We start from the raw sequence: 22,164 nt of genomic DNA, 5'->3' as shown, positions 1-22,164 counted from the left end.
CGGCAAGTATGGAGGGAGGGGCGTCGGGGCCGCGAGATGGTTCTTTTAGACACGCTACAATATGTTTTCCTTTGTCCATATTCTTGTCTTTGTTATTTTATGTCCTGTGTTCTTTTATAGTTCTCGTTTCCATCCTCAATGTCCTTTGTTCCGTTCCATCATTACTCCTTTTTGTTCTGTCCTCCTCAGTTGTCAGGTTTGTGTCAAAATCCATTGTTCTTTGTCCATGCTCCATTCCAATGTCGGTATTAGATTAGATTATATTAGAGTCAACTTCATTGTCATTGTGCAGAGTACAAGTACAGAGCCAACGAAATGCAGTAGCATCTAACCAGAAGTGCAAGATAGAGATTATTTACATATAATACAGTAAAAAGTGCAGTAGTGACCAGATAAGTAAAAATGAAGGTGCATATATTAAAAACAGTAAACAGATAATGGTTGTACAGTGTATAGACTGCTATATAATTACAAAGTGACTACAGTAGCTAAATGAATGATAATAAATAGAAGAGAGTATATAAGTATACTGTAGTGGATAATATACAATACATACAGTACATACATTATTGTTGTGCTGGTGTGATTAGTGCAGTAGCGCCATGTGCAAATTTGCAAATACTGATATGTAAACAGATAAGATGAAACACTTAAAAAGTACAAAAGTTTAGTGCAATCCAGGGTGCAGTGATATTTTAAAGAGTTGTGCTAGAGTTTATCAGGGTTACAGACTCTGGGAAAAAGCTCTTCCTGAGCCTGCTGGTGCGAGAGCGGAGGCTCCTGTAACACCTGCCAGATGGAAGCAAGGTGAAAAGTCCATGGTTGGGATGAGAAACATCCTTGATAATATTCCTCGCTTTGCCCATGCACCGTTTGTAATAGATGTCTTGTATGGTGGGTAACTGAGTGCCAGTGATGCGCCGGTCAGCTGCGGAGCAATTGCCGTACCACAGAGATGCAGTTTGTGAGAATGCTTTTTTGCTCGAATCACTCGTGCTACATAAACGCAGTAAATTGCCAAGTAAATAAACACTATATTGCTAAAACTGGTGAGACGCAGAGCCTTGCGATGTACACGTGCCGCCATCTTGCATAGATAGGTATCAGGTAAGTCATCCATTTTAACAAAATTTTAAATTAATAAACTGCTCCCTAAGCAGCAAGTCTGCTGGGGAGCTACAATCAAAACAAAATTTTAACTTAAATGCAATGAATTATAATTATAACTGAAATAATAAACAAAAACTATCAAACACTGAGGAAGAGCCTTTCTCTTCCAACTGCAGGTTAAAGTTCACCAGTTCCTGTTACCACAAGTGTGAGTTCTCAAGATGGTGTGGCCGCAGGTAGGTAGGTAGGTAGGTAGGTAGGTAGGTAGGTAGGTAGTACTGTACCACTTAAGGAGCATCATAGCCCCCATGGTAATTTTAAACCCTTGACCCATTAATATACCCATCTGATTGGTAGGTGAGTCCACCCCCCTCTCCTGCATGATCAAGATTCCTTGTGACAAGAGAAGTGTGAGGTGCCAAAAGAATTAAGACGGATTTATTTACAGAAGATGAGTGCACAGAAGACAAGTGATATTTGGATGCATCAAAATCAGTCACAGTCAGAATGTCAGTACAAGTGACTCAACTGACCCAAGTGAACCGGATCACATTACTGAGTGACTCAGATTAACCCAAGTCCATAAAATGAACCGAATTTACCACCACTAGTGTGTGTGTCTTTAAGAGAGGTGTACAGTGGGAGATGCTCTGTTCACAATATTGCTATAAGTGATTTAGGAGTCAATTCATATAAAGCAAAGCTTGTGCACATTCTGAGTTTCTCTCCTCAGTCAGCTCTCCGTTTTTACTGGTTACTAGGGGGCGGTTTGCAAGTTCGAGGTCGGCAAAGGGAGCGCATGTCCTAAAAGGTTGAAAACCTTTCGACCTGTCACACCTACTGCCACCAGAGGAAGCGCAGGCCAACAAACTGTAGTTTCAACAAACTACAGATCCCAGACGCTACTGTGCTCTTCAGTGCTAACGGTCTTCAGTTGAACCCAGCAGAAAAGCTAAAAGTCATTATCTACTGCTAAAAGCAAATTGTTCAAGAAAACATCATTCTGTATAAAAATCTCCTTAGAAAACTGGAGTTTGTGCTCTTCGAGCCTCTGTCTTAAGGGCATTCAATTTCTTTAAATGTGCTCAGTGTATCGTACACAAAAATCCTCAGCGTAAAGTTACCTCCAGTGTTAAAAACCCATTACCCAGCTTTTATATTTGGAGCAATTTGCAAGCAATTGCAAGAAGAATTGAGTGGTTTTACATCAATTACTGTTTAATTTATGTTAATATTTTAATAATTAGCCCATTTAATTCCACTAACATTTAACACTATGTCACCAATGAGTAATGGCACTTTAAATCAAAGATTTAATAAGCAAGGGCGTTTTCTTTAACGAGTAGTTTAGGCTTGATTCATTGCCCCAAGGAAACCATGCCACGAGTTAAATTATTTTAAATAAAACTTTCTACACTACCAAATTGCTGAGGAGGCTCTGGTCTTTTGGAATACAGGGGGCCCTTCTCAACTCTATTTATGACTCAGTGACGTCATCAGCCATTTTCTATGTAGTTTGTTGGGGTAGCGACATTACGACAGCAGACAGGAATAAACTGGATAAACTGATCAGGAAGGTGAGTTCTGTCCTGGGCTGCATTCTGGACTCAGTGGAGGCAGTGGTGGAGAGAAGAATGATGATCAAGCTTTCATCCTTAATGGAGACCACTGCTCATCCACGGTATGAGACTGCCGGCTTCTCCACCTGCGTTGCTCAAGGGAGAGATATCACAGTTCCTTTAATCCATCTGCTGTCAGACTCTATAACCAGCACTGCCCCAAACACAGACAATCATCACAGTAATTTATATGGTTTTTAATATATGTATAAACTAGGGTTGCCAACTTTCAGAACTGGAAATAAGAAACACCCTGGGCTGGCGGGTTGGCAGAAGGCATAGGGTGGGGGGTGGGATGGTGGGTGTTTACCTGAGCAGGAAAGGGGGGGGGGGGGGGGGTCTTTAGGGTTGCACCTATAAAAAATATAACAGGTCTTACACCATCATAGGAACATTATCAAAATGTTTTATTTAAGCTGTTTAACATATATTATTTTCATTCTTTATAATAATAAATCAGAACTATATTTTAGGCAAAACAACCTGCATAAAGAACATCATGTAACTTTTTATTTTCAATACTGCAAACAACATTTTTACATAATCTTCACACTGACATGCAGCCCTGGTTCTGGACTGCGTTGCTTAGGGGGGCAGTAAGAAAATCTGCCCACCCCAGCGCCCCATAGTGCCGGCCCTGCTTGTGTTACTTTAGTTTCGCCCTAAGCCGGATTCGAACCTAGGATGGAAAAATATGCGCGATGCAAATAATAGACAGGTTGTTATGCTGATATGCCTAATAACAAAACGCTTTGTAATTCCACACAGTAGCAGCAGTTTCCTTCTGTTTCATACATATGACCCTGTCTTAGTTTAATCTGCATTTCTCTCCCACTGATAAAAATATGGAACAAAGCACGTCCCGTATCAGTTAAATACGGAATGCGACGTTTAGTTTCCAAATAAGGAACGATTCCGTATTTTACGGGACGGTTGGCAAACACTTGTCGTATCTCTTTATTCCTGAAAGTTGCTGCACTATGCACATTTCCCCCAGTGCGGTAGTAAAAGGCTTTCTTATCTTATCTTAATTTAATATTAATTGCTGTATTTGGGATGTTTTGGCCCAATATTGTTTGTAATTAAAAAAAAACTGCAATATTAGAAATACATCACAATAATTAAAACGGTGAAAAGTAAATGTATTCGACACAAATAATATGATGTTAGATTAATTGGTCTGTTGTTTGTTTCGTCACGGGCTGCGGAGTCTCGCGAGGTCAGCCGCCATTCCAGTATCGCTGTACGAGACTACGGGATGCAGCTTTCTGTTGTTCCATGTCATTTCCGGTTGGTGAGGGCGGGGAACGGTTTTTAGTCTCGTTGAAACTGGATGTAAAAATTTCGTTTTTTAACTGATTTAAAACGGACAGTCTGTTGCGTTTTTGTGGATTTAAGAGTCAATTCTAGCGGGAGTGAAAGCCGAAATGGGTGGTAAGTGTTACTCAGTGGTGGATGTGTGTAGATTAAGTTTTTTGTGTGTCGGGGCGTGGGGAAGCCCCCAAACTTCCAAAAACGTCAGTGCTCCGAATCACCTGCATGTTCACTACACATGTGCACTGCAATGATGCGTTGTAAACACTTACCTAGTGGACTACATATCTATTGAGAGGTGTTTTTGTTAGAGTGCTGCCATGTCGGAATTAGTGGTATAAAGTTAACAACAAAGCGCAAATAACAAAAATAAATCATTATAAAAATCATAATAGATTGACTAATAAATTACAACAGGTAAAGTTGTCAACAATTTCTAACATTTACTTAATTCCAGAACATTTAATAATTACTAAGTGATACTTTTAAAATGTTCATGACATGATCGGAACTAGGGCTGGGCGGTATGACCAAACATTTGTATCACGGTATCTTTAAAGATTCTGACGGTTCACGGTATATCAGGGTATTTTTTTGTATGACTGGGACTTTTTTTATATGTCTTTGGCTGATTCTACAGTCAAAAGTACGTAAAATAAAATTTTTTTTAATTACACCATGTATAAAGTGAAGGCTTTGAGTACTATAAGCTTTGCTCGGCCCCATAAAATGACACAATATATAATGGAAGTTTTAAGTATTGTACAATTACCATTAGCTTTTTTAATGAATAAAACAACGTTTGCAAACTCCACTGTACAACTTGACCCCAGGTCTGTTGTAGAAAAGTGGACAACTTTAAATATCTCTGCTTCCAGTTCGCTTACAACGTTGAAATAGCGACTAACCTGAAGTATTTCGCCCCAAATTACGTACCTGGACACCGCTGTTTTAGTTATTGCATATTATATTACAACCCAAAATCAGAAAAAGTTGGGACAGCATGGAAAATGCAAATAATAAAAACACAAAGTTTCTTAGATTTACTTTGACTTTTATTTGATTGCAGACAGGATGAACCTGAGATATTTTTATCTACTCAGCTTAGTTTCATTTATTAATAAACATCCATTCCTGCATTTCAGACCTGCAACGCATTGGGACAGTAAAGCATTTACCACTTTGCAATGTTGCCATTCCTTTTCACCACACTTAAAAGACGTTTTGGCACAGAGGAAACCAAGTGATTTAGTGTTTCAGCTTTTATTTTGTCTTCTTCTTCCTGCAAACACGTCTTAAGATGTGCAACAGTACGGGGTCATCGTTGTCGTATTTTTCCTTTCAAAATTGTCCACACATTCCCTATTGGGGACAGGTCAGGACTGCAGGCAGGCCAGTCCAGTACCCGTACCCTCTTCTTCCGCAGCCATGCCTTTGTAATATGTGCAGCATGTGGTTTTGCATTGTCTTATTGAAAAATGCATGGGCGTCCCTGGAAAAGATGACGTCTTGAAGGCAGCATATGTTGCTCTAAGATCTCAATGTACTTTTCTGCATTTATGTTGCATCACAGAAGTGTAAATGACCTTTGCCAAAGGCACTGACACAGCTCCATACCATGACAGACCTTGGCTTTTGGACTTGTTGCTGATAACAGTCTGGATGGTCCTTTTCGTCTTTGGTCCGGACCACACAGGGTCCATTTTTTCCTGGAAATAGACCTGGAATGCTGAATCATCTGACCACAATACATGTTTCCACTGTTTGATGGTCCATCCTAAATGCTTCCAAGCCCAGAGAAGTTGACGCCACTTCTGAACATGGTTAACATAAGGCTTCTTTTTTGCACAGTAAAGTTTTAAGTGGCATTTGTGCATGTAACTCTGTATTGTAGTGCTCGACAAAGGTTTGCTAAAGTAATCCCTCACCCATGTGGTTATATCAGCTATTGTTGAGTGGCGGTTCTTGATGCAGTGCCATCTGAGGGATTGAAGATCACGAGTGTTCAGCTTAAGCTTGCACCCTTTGGCCTTTATCCACTGAAATTCCTCCTGATTCCTTGAATCGTGTATTGAAATTATGCATTGTAGAGGGAGAAATATGCAAATCCCTTTCAATCTTTCTTTGAGGTTCATTGTTTTTAAACATTTCAGTTATTTTCTCACATTTGTTGACAAACTGGAGATCCTCTGATCATCTTTGCTCACCAAAGACTTTCCTGGATGCTGCTTTTGTACCAAACCATGATTACAATCACCTGTTGACATCACCTGTTTGGAATCACATAATTATTTAGTTTTTTCACCTTATTACTTGTGCAAAATTGCCCCCGTTCCAACTTTTTTGGAATGTGTTGCAGGCCTGAAATGCAGGAATTGAGGTATATTAACTAGGGCTGTCGAAGTTAACGCGATAATAACGCATTAACGCGATTTCAATTTAACGCGATTAAAAAAAATAGTGCCGTTAACGCAAATTCTAGTTCATGTTGAGACTTGACTGGTAGAACAAACGTTTTAATGTCGGACTTGCCACCGTTTTTCATTTGCGGTTTGTTATCATAATGTAACCGAGCGTTGTAGGGATGCACTTTCTTAATAAAGAAATAAATACACGCTATATTCACAAGTTGTCGGGAGCAGAACACTTTTTTTTAACTTATTCTGTTACGGTACCAAATACCGGAAAGCTGAGTCAAGCACGTTAGTCCATGAACTATGGAAGCCCAAAAGGGTCAAAACACACTCACTTCGTGTAGAAACGTCCATCAAACCATTGTCACAATACAACCACAGAAAAGTCTGTTACAATAACTACGCCTTATCCCACCTAAAGCACCGCTGATCTACAATGTTTGCTGATGGAGAAATTTTAACCTACAATCTGACATTTATACGAAGTCGAGGGTCTCTGCTGGATAGTATTACTGCCTAGTATGTGAGTGAATAAAACTCCCTTACAGTTTTCTCTTGTCCCAGCAGTTTTTAACATCAGTACATATAGCATAAAATGTGTTCACCATTTTAATTGTAACATTTCACTTAAAAAACCTTGTTTTCTATAACATTTACACAGATTTTTTTTAAATGCGATTAATCGCGATTAACTATATGAAATTCTGAGATTAATCGCGATTAAAAATTTTAATCGTTTGACAGCCCTAATATTAACACATGAAATGAAGTTGAGCAGATAAAACACGAAATATATTGGGTTCAAATGGTCTGCAATCAAATATAAGTCAAAGTAAATGTAAGAAACACTGCATTTTTATTTTATTTGCATCTTCCATACTGTCCCAACTTTTTCTGATTTAGGGCTGTATATGAGTTGCTGCCTACTGAAGCTTGAGCTGTTGCTACGGTATGGCGGTATTTTTAAAATCCATACGGTATGAGGAATCAAAGATGGTATACTGAATGTACCGTCATACCGCCCAGCACTAATCAGAACGTAGGCCTACCCTGTTCACAGCCAAGCGATCTTTAAATCGTCAGGGTCTAAGAAGATCCTACGCGAGTAAGGAATTTCCAGTTGTTCTCATGTTGTCTATGTTATTAACACCAAGCTGTATAAAGTCAGTATTGGAGCAGAGGGTTCTTTTTGTGCATTATATTAATTCTGGTTGATGCACAGATTGCTTGACTGTACAGTGTTACCTGTCTTCCAGCAGCTTTTAAACTAATCTCTTGTCAGCATAATGTGACAGTTTGTGTGTTCAGGATTTACTTGTGTCCATCCACAGCTGCAGTGCATCCCACATAGAGTGAACATGACAACTGAGGTGGTCCCACAGATGCTCAGTTGGATTCAAGTCTGGGGAATTAGGGGGCAAGGTAGTGCTTGAAGGTCTTGGGTCATGCTTATCCAACAAATGTTGGACATTTCTAGCCATGTGACATGTTGCATTGTCTTACTGAAAGATCCCATCCACCCCAAAGAAGACAATCAGCATGTATGGGTGTACGTGATCTGCAAGGATGGATTCATACCCAAATTGGGCCCAGAGAATGCCACGAAAACATTATCCAGACCATAACACTGCCACTACCGGCTTGTGCTCTTCCAGCAGTGGTTGCAGGGTATTCTCTGATGTTTCTTGCCTACTGCATCTTTTTACCTGCCAGAGGCGGGTTCATATGGGGATTAGTATCGCATACTGAGAATCATGCATTAATATCTATTATTCCCCCATCCCTGTGCAGGCACCATCAAACAGCCAGCAGAGATTGTAATGTGATTGTGTATGACCTTTCAGCCCTCAGTTGACATTTTGTAGGAAACATTGGAATAAATATAGAAAAATAAAGCCACATGGCTCAGGAGTACTTCAGAAAACTGTTGTAACGTAACACAGTCTACCACTACATCACAAAATGCACCTAAAACTCACATTACACAGACCTATTACACAGGCATCAAAAACGCAGAAACGCCATTTAGTTCTCTGGGTCTAAGCTCTTGTCCGATCAACTGAAAGCCAGTGGAAATGTATTGTGGAAATAGTAATTGTAAAAATAATGATCTAGGTGGAGTACATTTATTTGTCATGTGGACAGCACAATAAAATTGTTTTTTCACATATCATATTTCTCATGGGCTCAATGCTGGCTGCATAACAGAGCCGGGATTCAAACCATTTAGCCATATACACTGCCTGGCCAAAAAAAAGGTCACACACTCTAATATTTGGTTGGACCGCCTTTAGCTTTGATTACGGCACACATTCGCTGTGGCATCGTTTCCACAAGCTTCTGCAATGTCACAACATTTATTTCTGTCCAGAGTTGCATAAATTTTCCCCAAGATCTTGTATTGATGTTGGAGATTTGGACCACTGCGCAAAGTCTTCTCCAGCACATCCCAAAGATTCTCAATGGGGTTCAGGTCTGGACTCTGTGGTGGCCAATCCATGTGTGAAAATGATGTCTCATGCTCCCTGAACCACTCTTTCACAATTTTAGCCCGATGAATGCTGGCATTATCATCTTGGAATATGCTCGTGCCATCAGGGAAGAAAAAATCCATTGATGGAATAACCTGGTCGTTCAGTATATTCAGGTAGTCAGCTGACCTCATTCTTTGGGCACATAACATTGCTGAACCTAGACCTGACCAACTGCAGCAACCCCAGATCATAACACTGCCCCCACAGGCTTGTACGGTAGGCACTAGGCATGATGGGTGCATCACTTCAGCCGCCTCTCTTCTTACCCTGATGCGCCCATCACTCTGGAACAGGATAAATCTGGACTCATCAGACCACATGACCTTCTTCCATTGCTCCAGAGTCCAATCTTTATGCTCACTAGCAAATTGAAGCCGTTTTTGCCGCTTAGCCTTAGAAAAGTGTTTTTCTTAAGGCTATACAGCTGTTTAGTCCCAATCCTTTGAGTTCCCTTCGCATTGTGTGTGTGAAAATGCTCTTACTTTCACTATTAAACATATCCCTGAGTTCTACTGTAGTTCTTCTACCATTTGATTTCACCAAATGTTTAAGTGATCGCCGATCACGATCATTCAAGATTTTTTTCTGACCACATTCCTTCCTCGATGATAATGTTTCCCCACTGTCCTTTTTAATAATGCGTTGGACAATTCTTAACCCGATTTTAGTAGTTTCAGCAATCTCCTTAGATGTTTTCTCTGCTAGATTAATTTCACCCTTCTGAAACAGATTAGCATCTTTTCCACGACCACAGGATGTGTTTTTCGACATGGTTGTTTAACAAATGAGAAGCTACTCACTGCATCAGTTAGGGTTAAATAACTTGTTGCCAGCTGAAACATAATCACCCATGCAGTAATTATCCAATGGGAGGCTCTTACCTATTTGCTTAGATAAATCCAGGTGGTGACCTTTTTTTGGCCTGGCAGTGTATCTTCTGACTGTGCTACATGTACTGTACTGGATTAGTAAATAGAAATTCAGCACATTGACATTCTTTCTCTCTTTTATTTTTTCAGATGTATTTGGCTGGGGACATCCCACTGTACAGCAAGGTAAAGTGGTGCCTGTGTGTGCCACATTTTAAAACTTTAATGTATTTTGTATTTGTACCTTTTTTTTTTACTTATTACTGAAATTGACGTGGTGGACGGCTGAAATTTAGCCTCTTGAGCAAAAGCGGTGGTCTTGCCTCAACGATAAGTAACACATTGTGCACATGTCAGGTTCACTTTAAGCAGCAAGGAGAGCTCAGGATACTGACGTGTCAGTTTTCCTTTTCCCCAGTGTACTGTGTGTACAGTGTCTCAGCAACATGGCTAAAGTGAATATGGTTACGTTATCTGTTCAAAAAGCATCAATATGGTGGGTGTTACAAAAATATTGTATCTATTATTAATAATTATGGGTGCATCTATACCATTATTGTTCCATTATTGTATTATACACCAACCAGGCCTAACATTATGACCACTGACAGGTGAAATGAATAACACTGATTATCTCTTCATCACGGCATCTGTTAATGGGTGGTATATATTAGACAGCAAGTGAACATTTTATCCTCAAAGTTGATGTTAGAAGCAGAAAAAATGGGCGAGCATAAGGATTTGAGTGATTTTTATAAGGACCAAATTGTGATGGCAGACCACTGGGTCAGAGCATCTCCAAAACTGCAGCTCTTGTGGGGTGTTCCCAGTTTGCAGTGGTCAGTATTTATCAAAAGTGGTCCAAGGAAGTAACAGTGGTAAACCGGCGACAGAGTCATGGGTATCCAAGGCTCATTGATGCATTGGGAGCGAAGGCTGGCCTGTGTGGTCCGATCCAACAGACGAGCTACTGTAGCTCAAACTGCTGAATTTGAGCAATGTGACAAGGGCAAAAATTTGACTGCCTAAAGCGCCAACAATGGGCACGTGAGCATTGGAATGGGCATGTGGGCGTTGCTTACCTGGGGAACACATGGCACCAGGATGCACTATGGGAAGAAGGCAAGCCGGTGGAGGCATTGTGATGCTTTGGGCAATGTTCTGCTGGGAAACCTTGGGTCCTGCCATCCATGTGGCAAGTCGTAGGGCAAGTCGTAGCCTAGTGGTTAGGGTACTGGACTAATAACCAAAAGGTTGCTGGTTCAAGCCCCACCACTGCCAGGTTGCTGCTGTTGGGCCCTTGAGCAAGACCCTTAACCCTCAATTGCTCAGATTGTATACTGTAACTGTACTGTAAGTTGCTTTGGATAAAGGTGTCTGTTAAATGCTGAAAATGTAAATGTAATGTGGATGTTACTTTGACACGTACCACTTACCTAAGCATTGTTGCAGACCATGTACCCCCTCCTGATGGCTGTGGCCTCTTTCAGCAGAATAATGCGCCCTGCCACACAGCAAAAATGGTTCAGGAATGGTTTGAGGAGCACAACAACGAGTTTAAGGTGTTGATTTGGCCTTCAAATTCCCCAGATCTCAATCCAATCGAGCATCTGTGGGATGTGCTGAACAAACAAGTCAGATCCATGGAGGCCCCACGTCACAACTTATAGGAGTTAAAGAATCCGCTGCTAACATCTTGGTGCCAGATACCACAGCACACCTTCAGGGGACTAGTGGAGTCCATGCCTTGATGGGTCAGGGCTGTTTTGGCAGCAAAAGCGGGACACAATATTAGGAAGGTGGTCATAATGTTATGTCTGATCAGTGTGTATATAAGTAATTTTAACCGTATAACCCAGCTTTATGTACAGTAAACATCCAATAAAATGTGTTAACTGAAGATTAAGATTATGTTACTTACCCAAGTAAACTATTTTAAAGTGGCATGGTCTGTTTAGGATGGATTTGCAGTATTGGTATTGGTTCTTTGAATTGACTGATTTGAAAGGATCTGGTTTTGGCCTCAGTATTAAAAGTGAAAAAAGTATTGGTGCATCCCTTAATAGTAATAATAATAATTATAATAATAATAATAATTACTATTGTTATTATTATATTATTAATTGGAATAATGCATAAATGACTTAATAAAATATTTCATGAACTATACTTGCAATCGTGCTGAAATTTAGGAATGAGTCTTATGTCAATTTTAAAGCCTTTTAACAGTTAATCAAAAAAAAATTAATATATTCCACAATTTTGAGGCAATGATGCTAATTACTTGCACATGCCTATGTCTACTACTTTTTAGTATTTATTACACCACTTCATATGTAAATGTTTTAATTATTTGTACCCTTTGTTTTGTCCATTCAGGTCCACCATTCATAGAGATAATCGAGCAGCCCAAAGCAAGGGGGATGCGGTTTCGGTATAAATGTGAGGGAAGGTCTGCTGGTAGTATTCCAGGAGAGAAAAGCAATGACTCCACAAAAACACACCCAGCTATTAAGGTAACCCTCATATTTTCTGTGTGGTGTAGGTTATTTATATAAATGAAGATTAAAATTGAGGACTAAACAAACCAGGATATGTTTCATGTTTGAAATAGTTTGCTTTGATGACAGCTTTGCAGACCCTCTGTATTCTCTTAATCAGCTTCATAAGGTAGTCACTTGGAATGGTTTTCAGTTATAGATGTGCCTTGTCGAGTTAATTTGTGAGGGCCGCTCAGGTGGCGCAGCGGTAAAAACGCACACTGGAACCAGATCTTGAATACATCATATCGAATCTCAGCTCTGCCCGCCCGCCGGCTTGGCTAAGCGGCCACATGAACAACAATTGGCCTGTTGTTCAGATATGGGTGGGATTGGTGGAGAGGAAGCATGAAGCAATCGGGCAATTGGACATGCTAAAAGAGAGAAAAAAGGGGGAGAAAATGCATGAATAAAATATATATAAAAAAAAGAGTTAATTTGTGGAATTTCTTGCCCTCTTAATGTGTTTGTAACCATGAGTTGTGCTGTACAGAGGCAGGGTTGGTACATAGTTCTATACAGTGAAAAGTCCTGTTCACCTACAGCTCTTATTAATATTATGGTAAGAAACACTCAACTAAGTAAAGAATCCATCAATTCTTTAAGACATGAAGGTCATTCAGTTTGGAAAATTTCAAGACCTTTGAGTGCAGTCATGAAAACCATCAAATGCTATGATGAAACTGGGTCTGATGAGGACCGCCTCAGAAAAGAAAGACCAAAAGTTACCTCTGCTGCAGAGGATGAGTTCATTAAAGGTACCAGCTTCAGAAATGGCAAATTAACATTACCTCAATTTAGAGCCCACATAAATGCGTCACAGAGTTCAAGTCCGACATATCTCAACATCAGCTGTTTAGACTAGACGGCCTCTGCGTGACTCAGGCCTCTATGGTCAAATTGCTGCATAGAAGCCACAACTGAGGAAGAACAACAAGAAGAGAAGTGCATTTTTTGTGTTTATTGGCCCAAGGAAATTCGAGTGGAAAGCTGTACTTTGGTCTGATGAGTCAAAACTTTGTGTGAGTGGATGGTTTCTACATCTGTGGTTTCCACCGTAAAGAATGGATGAGGAGGAGTGATGGTGTGGGGGTGCTTTGCTGGTGACACTTGGGGAGTTATTCAAAATTTAAGGCACACTTAACCCACAGCAACATGCCATCCCATCTGGTTTGCATTAGTGGACCCATAATATGTTCTTCAACAGAGCAATGACCTCAAACACACCTCTGAGAGTAGGAGCTATTTGACCAAGAAGGAGAGTAATGGAGTTCTGTGTCAGGTGACCTGGTCTCTATTATCACCCAGCGTAAACTCAGTTGAGATGGGTTGGGATGAGTAGGACCACAGAGTGAAGAAAAAGCTGCCAACAAGTGCTAGTGGTAACTCCTTTAAGACTGTTGGAAAACATTCCAGGTAAGTACCTCATGAAGCTGATCCAGGAGTGTGCAAAGCTGTCATCAAGGCAAAAGGTTGCTATTATTCCATATGTGTTCCGTCATAGTTCTGATGTCTTCAGCATTAATCTACAGTGTAGAAAATAATAAAAATATAGACAAAGATATATCTGTAACCCAAACTATAATACAGTGGATGCAGAAGATAATAATTTTTTTCATGCTTTGTGTTGTAGTTTAGATTTATATTGGATAGAATTACCATTTTACCATCAGTCTACACTTATTGACCCATAATAATGGAAAGTAAAATGTTTTTATAGGAATAAAGTACGCCATTATTTATGACAGATACCTTCAAGCTTCTTCAGCTGTGGTGGCAATTGTCTTGGCCCAAACCCAGATCTTAGCGGCAAGGTTATTTTGTTAAGAAACTAGGGGTAGCTTAGTGGTTAAAGTACAGGACTAGTAATCGGTAGGTTGCTGGTTCAAGCCTGGCATCTGCGAGCTTTCCACTGTTGGGCCCTTGAGCAAGGTCCTTAACCATCAATTGCTTGCAGTGTATACAGTCTTAATTATAAGTTGCTTTGAATAAAGGCGTCTGCTAAATGCTGAAAATGTAATGTAATTGTTTTGGTACTTGACTGGTTATCAGAAGGTTGCTGGGTCAAGCCCCACCACTGCCAGGTTGCCACTGTTGGACCCCTGAGCACGACACTTAATTGTAGGGCAGTTGTAGCCTAGTGATTAAGGTATAGGACTAGTAATCGAAAGGTCAGTGGTTCATGCCCCACCACAGCCAGGTTGCCACGGTTGGGCTCTTCAGCAAGGCCCTTAACCCTCAATTGCTTAGAAAGTATGTCATAAGTCGATTTGTACTCATAAGTACTGTAAGTCGATTTGGATAAAAGCGTCTGCTAAATGCCAATTGTCTGTGATCATTTCATTTACAATTACTGTTTTGCATGCAAATGACCTGATGTTTAGAAGTCCTAGCTTTTAGTTTAGCCTTACTAGAGGTTTCATGATGCTTATTTAGATTAATTTTAATTAGGTTATTATGACATACTTTTTGATTTTGTTTTGGCTTAAACCTGCCACGGTAAACAGACACAGTCTTAATGGTTTGTGACCCGAGGATTCCGGGTGACGTCCGATTGCGACTCGCAGAAAGTCGGTTAGGCCTGTTTGTCTGCTGCCTGGTCTTGGCTCTGTGTAGTCATTTACCTCTATCTGCCGCTACACTAACGCGGTGGTAAAGCCTGTCACCTATGCTGCAAGAAATGCGAGCAGCACCCTCCCACGAGGGGTGGACACCATCCCGCTTCAAAAGACCAGGCTTTCCCTCGAAAGTGGACCAATTATCTACAAAATCAATGCAGTTTTCTGAGCACTATTTAGACATCCAGCAGTTCAGTGACAATAACCTGCTGTAGGTTTCGCCACAGAGTCGAATCGGTAAGGGGCCAGAGCACACTACTGCCTCGGACATTGACCTAGCTAACTCAAACACCTCTTTAACATTATTCTTAGTAACCTCAGACTGCCGTAAACGAACATCATTAGTGCCGACGTGGATAACAATCTTCGAAAATCTACAATTAGCATTAGCCAGCACTTTCAGATTTGCTCTGATGTCAGGCGCCCTGGCCCCCGGAATACAAGTGACTATGGTTGCTGGTGTCTCTATGGGGGTTGCAATACGCACGTGTCGGAGCTGAGAATCTCCTATAACCAGAGCACTTTCTTTAACAGGCTTCTCCGTGGGTGGGTCACTGAGTGGGGAAAACCTGTTGGACACGTCCAACTGAGATGGTTGGTGCTTTGCCCTACGACTATGTCGCCGAGACGTCACCCAGTCGTCCCGCTGTGAGGGCTCTAATGCCAGAGTCTGGGGTTCTATACCTGAACTGCTGACATTCGGGACTGTTACAGCTAAATCTAAGCACTCACCACTAGTAGTCTGTTCTAACGCCCGAATTCGCCCCTCTAATACTGAAATCTTCTCCGTCAAACTAACAACTAATCTACACTTATCACATATAAAGTTATCAGTAACGACGGAGAAAGAATAACTGAACATGTTGCACTCGACACAAGGATACAGAGCTCCTGCTGGGGCCATAATAACAGAGAAATGTACTTAGCTTTAGAAGATGAGTTGAAGTTGCTGTTTAAGTTGGATTCACCGGCGCTTCATCTGGTAGTCACAGAAAAGCGGCTTTAATTCCGGATGAAACAGGCGTTGATAGACTGGAATATAAAACCAAACAAACACAAACGTGCTATATTCTGACAGAAACGGCTGTAATTCTGGAGGAAAAAGTTGTTTCTGCACTGGTGTACAAAACAAATAAACAGAACGCGCTTCCTACGGACAGAAAGCGGTTTTAATTCTCCACAAAACAAAGGTGTTAAAGCGCTGGAGTACAAAAACAACCAAACACAAACGCGCTTTGTGCGGACAGAAAACGGTTTTAATTCTGGATGAATAAGGTGTTTATGCGCTGAAGTAGAAAACAAACGAACAAAAAACAGGCTTCGTTCGGACGCAGGTAGCAGAAGTTTTGTAGTAACAGACTTCGAAAACAAGCACGGATTTATGTTAGAAAAACACAAGCGCTTTTTTACGATATAGACAAGATAAAACTCTATATTAACTACAAGCGGAAGATTAATTATGTATATATGGTGTTCTCTTATATAGTTGTAATTGTCATACTGCTGTATAATAGTAATTGCATTACAGAGTCAATATTTTTTTTATAACTTTCAAATTTTATTTTAATTTTATTCTGCTCTATTTTATTTACTCTATTTACTGTACTTACTGTTCTTACACTGTACAAGAGCTGTTGTAAGAGCCGAATTTCCCTCATGGGGATCAATAAAGGAATCTTAGCTTGTGCGCCCAGGTGGCACAGCAGGATATTCCGCTAGCACACCAGCACCGAGATTCTGAATTCCTAGGTTCGAAGCTCGCTGTTGCCACCGGTCAGCTGGGTGCCATCTGGCGGGCATAATTGCCAGTGCCTGCAGCAGATACTAATTGGCCACTGTATCTGCAGGGTGGGGGCCGGACTATGTGTGGGTGGGTGGGTCTTCATACGCTGTGTAAGGACCGGTGATTGGCAGAAGAGACGCATTCTGTGCAGAATGCAGGGGCGAGAAGAGGAGGGCTGTACACATGTCAGAAGAGGTGTGTACAGCGACGTGCTCGCCTTGGATGCTGAAGACAAAATTGAGTGTGCTAAATCGGGAGGAAAATGGGAAGAAAATGCATTAAACAAAGGGAATCTTATCTTAAGTTCATAATCAAACTCTCTACAAACTGAAATTATAGTTTTAGCTATAATTTAAAGTTTACACACCATAACATTGTAAGATTGTGTAGTAGACACCCTTTCAATAATACACACTGACACATGCACTCAGAGACAGACACACCCTTTCCATAACGCACTTGTTGTGGTGAGGTTGCTGGAACTAGGCCTGTTGTCTATTGACTTGTCAAAACCTTAAAGATTTCTTTCCAATAAGATGGACAAGCTCTTTACAATGACCAGATAATGCGGTGAATAACAAACATTGCAGTCTTTTGTGATTTTATGGAAATCTACCAGCAATATGGTTGTACCATTGTTTGCATGTACAGAAATATTTAATATTTAAGACTGTTGGACTGCAGCAATATTACATGTTGTTGCTGTTTTTGGTTGTGTATGCCCTTGTCCTATGCCAACACTGCAGCCACAGCAGAACAGATACATTTTGTGGTTAGTAATTGTTAGGGATGTCCCGATCCGATCTCAAAGATCGGAATCGGGGCCAATCAAGGCATTTTTTAACTGATCGGTATTGGCTTTACTACGGCCGATCCTAAGCCGATCCTTTGTTTTACCTCAGCATGTCCGCTGTGTGGAAATACTTTAAATTGGAAAGGGAAACAAGTCCAACAGCGAAGTGTAATGTCTGCAATGTGAGCGTTTCACGAGGCGGTAGGAGCAGAGCTGCGTTCATTACTGTAGAATTTTACTATTTATATGGTGTGTGAGTCAAGGATCACACCGGTTTACAAAACAACGTAGTGATGCACTTGCTTAATAAAGAAATAAATGCACGGGAAAATTCACAAATTGTCAGGAGCATAACACTTTATTATCTTCTGTTACGGTACCGAATAGCGGACAGCTGGAGTCATCGCGTTAGCCAAGCACGCTATTCCATGCACTATGGAAGCCCCAAAGGGTCAAAACACACTCACTTCGCGTAGAAACGTCCATCAAACCATTGTCACAACATTTTGAGTGTTCCAGTTTTACTACTACAATGCTGCACTAAGTTTGTTTACTTTTATTTTGTAAAAATAAAAAACACATTAAGCAATAGCTTGGATGCAGGCAATTTTTTTCCTACAGCACAGCAGAGCTATTTAGTTGTTAAACATATACATTGGATTAATTTGAATAACTGTAATGTACTTGAGGTGTGTGCACTGTGTGAACAGTATTATCTAGTTCTTATCTAGACAATATCTAGAAAATACAAGTATCGGTTTGAGACTCGGTATCGGATCGGGATCAAAATTAATGATCGGGATCGGGAACAAAAAAATGTGATCGGGACATCCCTAGTAATTGTATAAACAAACAAACTACATGAGAGACATCCAAATATAAGCAATAAGCCGATAATACACCAAGAAAGACGAGCGGACCAAGTTACACACACAAGATGTAGAATAGGTCATACAAAAATCACTCACCAATACTTAATAAAAGTAGACAATCTCCCAATATGTGAAAGATGCCAAACAAAGCTTACAATAAAACATATTCTAATCGAATGCCCCAAATACACCAGAGAGAGACAAAAGCTACACATACCTAAAACTTTTAAAGAAACCCTCAACCAAGAAAACACAAGAACAATCCTGAACTTCCTGGCAGAAACAAAAATTAAAACAAAAATATAAATGGACAAATAGAAACAAGAAAAATGACTTAAACATAACACGTCATGCCATAAATAACACAAATGGCATAAAAAAAATCTAAGAAACAACTGAATTGTGTAACAGTTCATCCTGATGTTACTTTGACACATACCACCTACCTAAGCATTGTTGCCCTGATGGCTGTGGCCTCTTTCAGCAGGGTTATGGTTCAGGAATGGTTTGAGGAGAACAACAATGAGTTTGAGGTGTTGACTTGGCCTCCAAATTCCCCAGATCTCAATCCAGTGGAGCATCTGTGGGATGTGCTGGACAAACAAGTCAGATACATGGAGGCCCCACCTCACAACTTACAGGAGTTAAAGGATCTGCTGCTAGCATCTTGGTGCCAGATACCACAGCACACATTCAGGAGTCTAATGGAGTCCATGCCTTGACGGGTCAGGGCTATTTTGGCAGCAAAAAAGGGACCAACACAATATTAGGAAGGTGGTCATAATGTTATGCCTATTTGGTGCATACCTCTGCTTCTCTGCCATCACTGGACAGATCTACAACCTTGTCCACCTTAGCACCTTATACACCCACATGAACTAGCTGGCTATCACCAGGACTCTAAGGAAGTGGACAAAGAAGACCAAGGTGTCTGTAAAGAATGAGTTAGAGAATACAGTCTGGGGCATGTTTGGAAAATCACATGAGAAAGACATTAAAGGAATCAGTGATCAATGTCTTATTCTATATCTGTTGGAGAAAAACAGGATGTATTAGTGGACATTCTGAATGATTAAAAAAGTGAATAATGCAAGCGTTATGTTATAGACTTCTTTAATAAGTTACTTATTTAATTTGTGTTTTCAAGCCTTGCTGCTATTTAGTTTAATAGCATTTTCACTTTGACTCATACTTGGTGCTATTCTCAGCTGCCTGTTTTAGGAAAGTGATACAAACTAATTTTAACACAGACTATTAGTTATAGTGTTTCTGTCTGTTCCTCTCTGGTGCCCCCGGAGATCAGAGGAAGTGATTCTAGCACTGGAAACATTTTCCTCCAGCTGTAGTGTACCAGCAGGAAATACTGTTGTGCTTTTCTGTGTTACTCTGTGGAAAATATTACATTGGTGTAAAAGTTAAAAAGGCAGTTTAACACAGTCCAAATACGGTGGTGGTAGCATTGTGTTAGGATGAGGCTTTCCAAGAGCAAGGACCTGAAATCTGAACAGGATAGCTTGTACAGTCATGACAAAGAGCTCTTTTATAAAAAAAAAAAAACTGCCTTCCTCTGCCACAATAAATAACGTGCTTTTATATATTGTATAAGACAGTGGTCCCCAACCACTGGGCTGCGGACTGGTACCGGTCCGTGGGTCATTTATTGCCGAGCTGCACCGAAAAAATTAATAATTAGAGATCGCTACAAGAGCAATTACATTTCCAATACTCTTCGGGTGTTATTGTCCCCAATCACCACTAGATGGGAGCAACGTCTCGTTGCAGCAAAAAAAAAAAAAAAAAAAAGCTCAGGATTCACACTGATTTTCTATTCTGTAGTTACTCTATTTTAAATCCCCCCCCCCCCCCCCCCCCCCCCCCCCGCCCCAGTCGGTCCTTTCAATTATATCTTATATGAAACCAGTCCATGGTGCAAAAAAGGTTGGGGACTGCTGGTATAAGAAATGCAGCAGTATGACTGTTGATAATATATTTTCCATTGCATGCCATAAATTATATACAAGTGTATGAATGGGGAACCTGACAATTAAGGTTATTTTAAATAAGCATGGCTACCTAAAAACAACAGTGAAAAACCTTGTCAGTCATAATATTATGTGGTATTATTCTGCTTACAGGTTCACAACTACAGCGGCCCAGTAAGAGTAAGAATCTCTCTAGTTACCAAGAACCAGCCGTACAAACCACACCCTCATGAACTGGTGGGAAAGGACTGTAAACATGGTTACTATGAAGCCGACCTACCTGAGAGACGAGTGCACAGGTAAATGTGAGAACCTTTCTGTCTGCTGTGTGTTAATAACTTTACACACTGCATTATACATGTTGTATAGATATGGTGTGTCTAAATGTAATAATGGTAACAATTGTTATTGTAACAGTGTAAAAGTGGAATACCACTTATTTATGATTAATGAATAATTTCTGTGAAGAAATAGTCTCTGTAATAATTGGTAATAATTTGATAATCAAAAGGGTGGATTAAAATACAACCCCAATTCAGAAAAAGTTGGCACAGCATGGAAAATGCAAATAATAAAAAACACAGAGTTTCTTACACTTGCACACATTTGTTGACAAACTGGAGATCCTCTGATCATCTTTGCTTATCAAAGACTCAGCTTTTCCTGGATGCTGCTTTTGTACCAAACCATGATTACAATCACCTGTTGACATCACCTGTTTCGAATCACATCATTATTTAGTTTTTTCACCTCATTACTAGCCTTAAATTGCCCCCGTCCCAACTTTTTTTGGAATGTGTTACATGCCTGAAATGCAGGAATGGAGGAATATTAACAAATAAACCACATGGGTGAGGGATTACTTCGGCAAACATTTGTCAAGCACTACAATATGAGTTACATTCATAAATGTCACTTAAGGCTTTTTTTGCACAGTAAAGTTTTATTATTAATGTTATTCATGTTCAGAAGTAGCGTTCCGTTCTTAGTGCTCTGAGGTATCTGAGAAGGACCGTCATACAGTGAAAACGTGTATTGTGGTAAAACAAATCAGTATTTCAGATCTTTTTTTTTGGAAAAAATGGACGTTGTGCTCTGGACCAAAAGTGAAAAATCCAAAAGCCAGTTTGTACTTCAGTGATAGCAGCATTAATGCAGAAAAGTACATTGAGATCTTAGAGCAACATATGCTGCCTTCAAGACTTACAAGGCAGTGCAAAACCACATGCTGCACACATTACAAAGGCATAAATGCGGACAAAGAGGGTACAGGTACTGGACCAGTCTTTACTTGTCTCCAATAGAGAATGTGTGGAGAATTTTGTAACGAATAATGGGAAGACAACCCCGTACTGTTACACATCTTAAGGGAGCATTCAGATGGAAAGCATTTTACACTTTGCATACTTGCAAGGCTGGGTGCAATTTGCCGCTTTGCTCAGTGCTTGACTTGAGTAGTGTGGTGAAACGTTATCAAAACTGTACCACAACACAAATAACCATTTGTGTGAAATAACAATCCTCAACAAATCCACTTTAAAACCATACCCATTTATCTAAGTTTAGCTGTATTTTTCCTCACTGTGTTTTGGTACACTTTTAAACTTGTGTTATACAACTTGGGTTATTAAGAAATGGTGAGAATCAGCTTCTTCAACATTTCCGTACTAATGTGCGTGTCACTCAGGGAAGATTAGGGATGCTGCCACACTTTAT

At 40.3% G+C, this 22,164-nt stretch overlaps 1 protein-coding gene across 3 annotated transcripts in view; it reads left to right on the top strand.

Annotated features, from left to right (window-relative positions):
• Positions 1-4,031: 4,031 nt before the first annotated feature.
• The window catches only part of rela (v-rel avian reticuloendotheliosis viral oncogene homolog A), a 51,163-nt gene continuing 33,030 nt past the window's right edge, over positions 4,032-22,164 (top strand). For 2 of the 3 annotated variants that reach the window (XM_063008678.1, XM_063008680.1), the window contains exons 1-4: positions 4,032-4,163; positions 10,011-10,046; positions 12,240-12,376; positions 20,602-20,747. In XM_063008678.1, coding sequence (XP_062864748.1) covers positions 4,157-4,163; positions 10,011-10,046; positions 12,240-12,376; positions 20,602-20,747 — 326 coding nt within the window. In that variant the 5' untranslated portion in view covers positions 4,032-4,156. Of the gene's footprint in view, positions 4,164-10,010; positions 10,047-10,278; positions 10,357-12,239; positions 12,377-20,601; positions 20,748-22,164 lie in introns of those variants that run through there. The other variant, XM_063008679.1, reaches the window with a different exon arrangement.

The sequence above is a fragment of the Trichomycterus rosablanca genome, chromosome 14 (genome assembly GCF_030014385.1).
Source record: "Trichomycterus rosablanca isolate fTriRos1 chromosome 14, fTriRos1.hap1, whole genome shotgun sequence".
Classification (NCBI taxonomy): domain Eukaryota; kingdom Metazoa; phylum Chordata; class Actinopteri; order Siluriformes; family Trichomycteridae; genus Trichomycterus; species Trichomycterus rosablanca.
The sequence above is the reverse complement of the archived record's forward strand: the minus strand, read 5'-3'. Positions and strand labels throughout refer to the sequence as shown.